This window comes from Myiozetetes cayanensis, unplaced genomic scaffold, assembly GCF_022539395.1.
Source record: "Myiozetetes cayanensis isolate MyiCay16 unplaced genomic scaffold, myiCay2020 scf134, whole genome shotgun sequence".
In the NCBI taxonomy this organism is placed as follows: domain Eukaryota; kingdom Metazoa; phylum Chordata; class Aves; order Passeriformes; family Tyrannidae; genus Myiozetetes; species Myiozetetes cayanensis.
In genome coordinates, this window is record NW_026086982.1 from 55,662 (window position 1) to 64,115 (window position 8,454).

General features: G+C 61.1%; 1 protein-coding gene and 1 long non-coding RNA gene across 4 annotated transcripts; one reads left to right on the top strand and one right to left on the bottom strand.

The window, feature by feature from the left end:
* Nucleotides 1–320: 320 nt before the first annotated feature.
* Nucleotides 321–8,214, top strand: DSN1 (DSN1 component of MIS12 kinetochore complex). Of its 2 annotated transcripts, XM_050308866.1 has the most exons (11): nt 321–421; nt 505–550; nt 2,423–2,722; nt 3,496–3,569; nt 3,791–3,863; nt 4,180–4,267; nt 4,891–4,950; nt 6,010–6,081; nt 7,238–7,379; nt 7,462–7,549; nt 7,656–8,214. In XM_050308866.1, the coding sequence occupies exons 1-11, from the start codon at nt 338–340 to the stop codon at nt 7,727–7,729; spliced, it is 1,101 nt and encodes a 366-aa protein (XP_050164823.1). In that variant the 5' UTR covers nt 321–337; the 3' UTR covers nt 7,730–8,214. The 2 variants fall into 2 exon arrangements, with proteins under 2 accessions (XP_050164823.1, XP_050164824.1); XM_050308867.1 differs by lacking the exon at nt 3,791–3,863 and having other exon boundaries at nt 2,423–2,582.
* LOC126636568 (uncharacterized) lies at nt 5,008–5,847 on the bottom strand. 2 transcript variants are annotated; one of them, XR_007628083.1, is made up of 4 exons: nt 5,766–5,847; nt 5,514–5,535; nt 5,328–5,379; nt 5,008–5,095 (listed from the first exon to the last, which is right to left on the bottom strand). It is a non-coding gene; the product is annotated as an uncharacterized LOC126636568 (long non-coding RNA). The 2 variants fall into 2 exon arrangements; XR_007628084.1 differs by lacking the exon at nt 5,008–5,095 and having other exon boundaries at nt 5,308–5,379.
* Nucleotides 8,215–8,454: the final 240 nt, after the last annotated feature.

The following is an 8,454-nucleotide window of genomic DNA, read 5'->3' on the forward strand; positions in this document are numbered from 1 at the left end:
CGTGAGGGGTAGGAAAGGGTGGGAAAAGGGTAAGAACGGCAGGAATGGCGTGAGGGGTGGTAGAAGGGCGGGAACGGCGAGCGGCGGGAAGGGCGCGAAGTGGGAACAGTCCGAGGCGGGAAAAGGGCGGGAACGGCGTGAGGGGCAGGAAAGGGTGGGAAAAGGGTAGGAACGGCGTGAGGGGGAGAACGACGGGAAGAGCGCGGGAAGGGCGCGAAGAGGGAACAGTCCGAGGCGGGAAAAGGGCGGGAACGGCGTGAGGGGCGGGAGAAGGCGGGAAGCTCGGAGCGGGCTCCGCGCATGCGCGGGGCTGAGGGGAGGGTGCCGCGTTCCCGCCATGGCGGAGCCATCGGAGGCGGCGGCGGGACCCACTCCGGCCGCCCCTCCGTCCCCGCGGGCCCCGGGCGGGCTGGACGGGGAGGTGAGGGCTGCAGGGGCCCGGCCCGGCCGGGGGGAGCCGCGGGGCGGCCGCGCTTCCAGCCCCCTAACGGTTTTTTCCCTCAGCGTTGCCCCGGCGGAGCCCGCCCAGAGCCCGGAGGGGCTGCAGGAGGTAAAGGGGTCAGAGGAGGGAAAAGGGAGGGGGGTGCCGGCTCGGGAGCCCGGTGGGGGTGCAGGAAGAGGGTGGTTGGATGATATGGGGGGCTGCGAAGTGGGGACGCCCTCCTGGGCGCCTCAGTGCTATTGCCCTCATCCGCCTTCACTATTGTTCCCTAATCTCCCTCAGCTGTCTCCTCATCGCTCTCACCCCTGTCCCCTCATCCCCCTCACCCCTGTCCCCTCATCCCCCTTACCCCTATTCCTCATCCACCTCACCCCTATTCCGTCATCCCCCTCACCGCTATTCCCTCATCCCTCACCCCTATTCCCTCATCCACCTCACCCTGTCCCTCATCCCCTCACCCTGTCCCCTCATCGCCCTCACCCCTACTCCTCATCCCCCTCACCCTGTCCCCTCATCCCCTCACCCATATTCCCTCATCCCCCTCACCCCTACTCCCTCATCCCCCTCACCCCTATTCCCTCATCCCCCTCACCCCTATTCCCTCATCCCCTCACCCCTGTCCCTCATCCCCCTCACCCCTATTCCTCATCCCCTCACCCCTATTCCCTCATCCCCCTCACCCCTATTCCGTCATCCCCCTCACCCTGTCCCCTCATCCCCTCACCCCTGTCCCCTCATCCCCCTCACCCCTATTCCCTCATCCCCTCACCCCTATTCCCTCATCCCCTCACCCCTGTCCCTCATCCCCCTCACCCTGTCCCTCATCCCCCTCACCCCTCTCCCCTCATCCCCCTCACCCTATTCCCTCATCCCCTCACCCCTATTCCCTCATCCCCCTCACCCTGTTCCCTCATCCCCTCACCCCTATTCCCTCATCCCCCTCACCCTCTCCCCTCATCCCCTCACCCCTATTCCCTCATCCCCTCACCCCTGTCCCCTCATCCCCTCACTCCCTGTCCCCTCATCCCCCTCACCCCTGTCCCTCATCCCCCTCACCCCTGTCCCCTCATCCCCTCACCCTGTCCCCTCATCCCCTCACCCCTGTCCCCTCATCCCTCACCCTATTCCCTCATCCCCCTCACCCCTGTCCCCTCATCCCCCTCACCCCTGTCCCCTCATCCCCCTCACCCCTATTCCCTCATCCCCCTCACCCCTATTCCCTCATCCCCCTCACCCCTGTTCCCTCATCCCCCTCACCCTGTCCCCTCATCCCCTCACCCCTATTCCCTCATCCCCCTCACCCCTGTTCCCTCATCCCCCTCACCCCTATCCCCTCATCCCCCTCACCCCTGTCCCCTCATCCCCCTCACCCCTCCTCCCCTCACCTATCCCCCTCACCCCTCTCCTCATCCCCTCACCCCTGTCCCCTCATCCCCCTCACCCCTGTCCTCATCCCCCTCACCCTGTCCCCTCATCCCCTCACCCCTCTCCCTCATCCCCCTCACCCTCTCCCCTCATCCCCTCACCCTATTCCCTCATCCCCCTCACCGCTATTCCTCATCCCCCTCACCCCTGTCCCTCATCCCCCTCACCCCTGTCCCCTCGTCCCCCTCACCCCTGTCCCTCATCCCCCTCACCCCTGTCCCCTCATCCCCCTCACCCCTCTCCCCTCATCCCCCTCACCCCTATCCCCTCATCCCCCTCACCCCTATCCCCACTATCCCCTCATCCCCCTCACCGCTATTCTCTCATCCCCCTCACCCCTGTCCCCACTATCCCCTCATCCCCCCTCACTCTCCTGCCCCTCCCAGTTCAAAATAAAAGCCCAAAGAACACGTTCAGCCCTCTGGACTCCTTGGGAAAACCCTCTCCTCTCTTATATATAATCCTGGATATCCCGAGTTGGAAGGCCCCCCACCAGCACCGCTGAGTCTCCTTTTTAGCCCTCTAAACGTGGCGATTTCTCCTCTTTTCCCTCAGATCCCGAGCCTGGAGCGCAGGAGGCGGGTGCTGAGCCCTTCCTGAAACCACCGGCCGCCAGAACCCCTGGAGCATCCATCAGGAAAAGGCGCCTGGGCACCCCCAAGCCGAGGCTGAGCCCCCTCAGGAGCAGCCCCCGGAGAAGGGGGAGCAGCCCCAGGCAGGAGCAGAGCCCGAACTCCTTCAGCTTGTCCCCCCTCGTGGCCACCCCCCAGGGCAAGCGGCGCTCCTGGTGCCGCTCCAGCCTCAAGGGCAGCAAGCGCCGCAAATCCCTGCCCCCCGTCCACAGGGACATCGCTGGTGGGTGCTCCTCGGCCTCGTTAGGGGTTATTCCTGATTAAAACCCGCCCAGAGCCCTCTTGGAAGAGGCCCTGGGAGGCCCAGGGGGTCTGAGGGTCAGCGGGGATGCTGCACTGAAGCTTCTGTCCGGGAGGATTTTGCAGCTCCTGCCTTTTGATTCCCCGATTCTTGATTCTTAAATGGGACTTCCTCTTTCTTTTTCCCCTTTTTCTCCTTTTTCTCTTTTCTCTCTTTCTTTTTCCTCTTTTTCTCCCTTTTTCCCCTTTTTCTCCCTTTCTTTTTTCCCTTTTTCTCCCATTTTTTTCCCCTTTTTCTCCTTTTTTCCCCTTTTTCTCCTTTTTTCTCTTTTCTCTCTTTCTTTTTTCCCTTTTTCTCCCTTTCTTTTTTCCCTTTTTTCTCCCTTTCTTTTTTCCCTTTTTCTCCCTTTTTTTTCCCCTTTTTCTCCCTTCTTCCCCTTTTTCTCCCTTTCTTTTTTTCCCTTTTTCTCCCTTTCTTTTTTCCCTTTTTCTCCCTTTCTTTTTCCCCTTTTTCTCCCTTTCTTTTTCTCCCTTTTTCTCCCTTTCTTTTTCCCCCTTTTTTTCCCTTTTTCCCCCCCTTTTTCTCCCTTTTTTCTCCCATTCTTTTTCCCATTTTTCTCCCTTTTCCCTGCTGCTTCCATATCCTGCACCCCCTCCATTCCTGCCCAACAACAGCTTTAGGGAACTTCAGGGAACATTCCAACCGTTTTCCAGGAATTTTAATTATTCTTAACCAACTTAATCCTCATTTTTCAGAGCTAAGCAAATCCATCAGCCTGGACCTGCCCGAGAGCGAGCGTCTCTCCACGCTGATCCTCTCCTGTTTCCAGGTAAACTTTTTTTTCTTGTAGAAAAAATGAATTATTCTCCCTTTTTCCCCCCCAAATGCACGTTGGGTTCGTGTCACTGACCCCTCAAACGTGAGAGAGGGGAGCGGGGCACTCCTTTCTCCTCCCACAGACTTTGTTAGGACACTCAGCAGATGGGGATAAAAGCTGATTGTCCCTGTTTTTCCTGGATAAACCCTGTTTTTCCCTTTTTTTCCCCCCAGTTCACTGCCCAGAAGCTCGAGCAGGCCCTGAAGCGCAGGAAGGGATTCAGCCCTCAGGCTTTTGCTGCCAAGGGTGAGGCCGGGACTGTTGCACCACAAAGGCTCCCTCCAGACTCAAAACCAGGGATTCTCCCCTGGGATCCCCCTGGAAACTGAGATCATGTGACTCCTGGAAATTTGGGAAGTCGGGTTTTTCCAAGAGCGGGAAGCGACCGTAAATGGAAGGTGCCGAGACCTCAGGGGTTTGATTATCCCCCTCCCTTAATTCCTTAAAACCTGTGGAATGAATAACTCGGACTGAGGCTCAGGGCAGGACCTGGGGGTGTTCCTGGCTGTTCCTGGTTTTCCAGAGGGCTGTTTTATCCCGGTTATCCCGTTTTTCCCCGCAGTGCAGTCGGTGTCGGCGGAGCTGGAGCGGTTGGTGCAGAGGCTGAGCCAGGATGGGACACTCAGGGACTGTGTGGAGGATCCCAAGGGGTGAGGGGGCAGGATCAGCTTGGATTTTAGGGAAAATCCCTTCAGTAAAGGGTTTTTCCAGCCCTGGGCACGGGCTGAGCAGGGCAAGGGGTGGAGTCACATCCCTGCAAGTGCCCAAAAAACCCTGTGGGTTGGGGTTTGGGGACAAGTGGGGACACGGCTCAGGGGTGGCCTTGGCAGTGCTGTTGGATTTGAAGGTCTCAGAGGCTTTTCCAGCCTCAAAAATTCCATGGTTTGGGTTAATTGAACATGTTAATGAGCTGCCCCCTCCCTGGAAGTGTCCCAGGCCAGGTTGGAGCCACTTGGGGCATGAAATTGTGTCCCTGCCCAGGGCAGGGGGTGACACTGGACCATCTTCCAGGCCTTTCCCAACCCAAACCACTCCATGGTTTTATTTTCCCGGCTCTCCTTTCCCTCCTGGCCAGCCCAGAATTCCCAGAGGTTCACCCCATTCCCTGCACTCCCGAGGATGTTTGGGGCTGACGTCCCCAGACAACCAGGACCTTCAGAGCCGTTTTTTTGAGGAGGTTGAGTTTTTCCTCTCTCATGTTGTGAATTTTAAGCACTTTCACCGAGTAGTCCCCAAACCAAAAGCTGTCCCTAAAGCTGTCCCTGTGCTTTAGGGGTTCCCTGCACTCGGCTCTGGATGAATCCGTGGCCCAGGTGAAGCAGCACATGGCCAGGTAAGGCACACCTGCACCACCAGGGCGTTCCAGGTGTGTTCACCCGGGAGGGAACACACCTGGGCACGCACCTGGAGTGCAGGGGGCACACCTGGGATGTGGAGGGAACACACCTGGGCACACACCTGGAGTGCAGGGGGCACACCTGGAGTGCAGGAGGCACACCTGAGCACACACCTGGAGTGCAGGGGGCACACCTGGGATGTGGAGGGAACACACCTGGAGTGCAGGGGGCACACCTGGGATGTGGAGGGAACACACCTGGGTTGTGGAGGGAACACACCTGGGTTGTGGAGGGAACACACCTGGGCACACACCTGGAGTGCAGAGGGCACATCTGGAGTGCAGGGGGCATGGCTGGAGTGCAGGGGGCACACCTGGGATGTGGAGGGAACACACCTGGGCACACCTGGAGTGCAGAGGGCACACCTGGAGTACAGGGGGCACACCTGGGCACACACCTGGAGTGAAGGGGGCACACTTGGGTTGTGGAGGGAACATCTGGGCACACCTGGGTTGTGGAGGGAACACCTGGGCACACACCTGGAGTGCAGGGGGCACACCTGGGATGTGGGGGGAACACACCTGGGCATACAGCTGGAGTGCTGAGGGCACATCTGGACACACCTGGAGCGCAGGGGACACCTGGGATGTGGGGGGCACACACCTGGAGTGCAGGGGGCACACCTGGGATGTGGAGGGAACACACCTGGGCACACACCTGGAGTGTAGGGGACACACCTGGGATGTGGGGGGAACACCTGGGCACACACCTGGAGTGCAGGGGGCACACCTGGGATGTGGAGAGAACACACCTGGGCACACACCTGGAGTGCAGGGGGCACACCTGGAGTGCAGGAGGCACACCTGGGCACACACCTGGAGTGCAGGGGGCACACCTGGATACACACCTGGAGTGCAGAGGGCACACCTGGAGTTCAGAGGGCACACCTGGTCCCAGAGGGCACACCTGGGCACACACCTGGAGCTCAGAGGGCACACCTGGAGCTCAGAGGGCACACCTGGTCCCAGAGGGCACACCTGTCCCCGTGCCCGCAGGTTCTCAGCCGAGCGCCAGGCCTGGGACCAACTCCTGCAGCAGCACCAGGACAGCGCCCAGGAGGCTGCCAGGTGAGGGGGGGCTGCCCCTGGGCACCAAAATCCCCACAGTCTGGGTCATTTTGGGTTATTTTGGGCCCTTTTGACCCATCCCAGTGCCCCGGGGATGCCGCAGGCTCCTGGAGACCCCCCGTGCCACCCCCCCCCAGACACCAAACCCCCAATCTGGGTCATTTTGGGTCATTTTGACTACTGGGGGGTCCCTCGGGCTCCTGGAGACCCTCCATGTCCACCCCTCAGACACCAAACCCCCCAGTCTGGGTCATTTTGGGACATTTTGGGCCATTTTGGGTCATTTTGGGCCATTTTGACCCTCCATGCCCACCCCCCAGACACCAAACCCCCTGATCTGGGTTATTTTGGGTCATTTTGGGTCATTTTGACTCACCCAGGGGTCCCCCAGGCTCCTGGAGACCCTCCGTGCCACCCCCCAGACACCAAACCCCCCAATCGGGGTTATTTTGTGTCATTTTGACTACTGGGGGGTCCCTCAGGCTCCTGGAGACCCTCCATGTCCACCCCTCAGACACCAAACCCCCCAATCTGGGTCATTTTGGGTCATTTTGACTCACCCAGGGGTCCCCCAGGCTCCTGGAGACCCTCCGTGCCCACCCCCCCAGACACCAAACCCCCCAGTCTGGGTCATTTTGGGTTATTTTGGGTCATTTTGACTACTGGGGGGTCCCCCAGGCTGCTGGAGTCCCTCCGTGCCCACCCCCCAGACACCAAACCCCCTGATCTGGGTTATTTTGGGTCATTTTGACTACTGGGGGGTCCCCCAGGCTCCTGGAGACCCTCCATGCCCACCCCCCAGACACCAAACCCCCTGATCTGGGTCATTTTGGGTTATTTTGTTTCATTTTGACTACCCGGGGGTTCCCCCAGGCTCCTGGAGACCCTCCGTGCCCACTCCCCAGACACCAAACCCCCCGATCTGGGTCATTTTGGGTCATTTGGGGTTATTTTGGGTCATTTTGTCCCTCCGTGCCCACCCCCCAGACACCAAACCCCCTGATCTGGGTCATTTTGGGTCATTTTGGGTCATTTTGGGCCATTTTGACTGTTGGGGGGTCCCCCAGGCTCCTGGAGACCCTCCATGCCCCCCCAGACACCAAACCCCCCAATCTGGGTCATTTTGGGTCATTTTGACTACTGGGGGGTCCCTCAGGCTCCTGGAATCCCTCCGTGCCCACCCCCGCGGGCCCCCCCCGGCCGTGCCCAGCTCTCAGAGCGCCGTGCTGGGCTCCAAACCCGACTACTCCCGCCTGCTGCAGGACCAGGGCCCCGCTCTGCACTGCCTGGAGCTCGTGGTGAGTCCCCCCCGCGATTTTCCGGGGCTGGTTTGGGTCGCTTTGGGTGATTTTTGGCTCATTTTGGGCGGTGTTTCCGCAGCTGGACGAGCTGTGCCAGGCTGGGGGGCTCCTGACGGCCTTCAGCGAGGAGAGCCAGTGCTGCCTGCGGGGCGTCTCGGAGCGCCTCGGTAAGAGAGACCCCCGGGGGCGGGCGGGGGGCTCCGGGAACGGGACTGGGTGTGGGGGGGGTAACAGGTTTTGGGTTATTTTGATGGGTTTTTCCGCCCGTTCCAGGCTCCAGGACCTTCCGGCAGCTGGAGAGCTCGCCGCTGTGCAGGCTGCTGGCCGCCCCGCCGCCGGAGGGCTGAGGGACCGCGGGGGTCGCTCTGTGGGTGCTGCCGGGAATAAAAACTGGGGGGACCCCGAAGCCCCCCCGGTGTCCCCCCGGTTCTTCGAGCTCCCGCGCTTCCGGGTCTGTAAGTCGTCCTCTCGTTATTGGTCCGCGCGGGTGTCACTCATCGCCCTCGGCCAATCACGGGCCGGTCCGGCGGTGAGAGGGGTGGGGTTAAAGCCGGAGGAATGAGGAACCCCCTCCGCGGTGTTTGGAGTTCCCGTTTTTTTTGGGTTGTTCGCTTCTTATTGGTCCGCCCGAGTGTCACTCAACGCCTTCAGCCAATCCCAGCCCGCCCAGAGGCGGGAGGGGCGGGGTCCCGGCGCTCTGGGGGGACGCGCCGCGATGGCGGCGGCGGAGGGTCTGTCTTCACCGGTGTGAGCTGGACCGCCGCCCCCACCACCGGAGGGGTGGTGGACCGTGGGGGTCTCGCTGTGGGTGCTGCCGGCAATAAAGTTGAGAGGCGACCCCGAAGCCCTCCCAGCGTCCTCCCTGTCCTTCGAGCGGGTCTGTGGGTTGTTCGCTCGTTATTGGCCCGCGCGGGTGTCACTCACCTCCCTCAGCCAATCACAGGCCGTCCTGCGGTGAGAGGGCGGGGTCACAGGTGTTGACTCCGCCCCCTGTCGGCCCACGCGGGGACCACCCCCCCACCCCCCCCCCCCGTGTCACTCGTGGGGACCCTGCGGGGACAGGAGGGAGGTT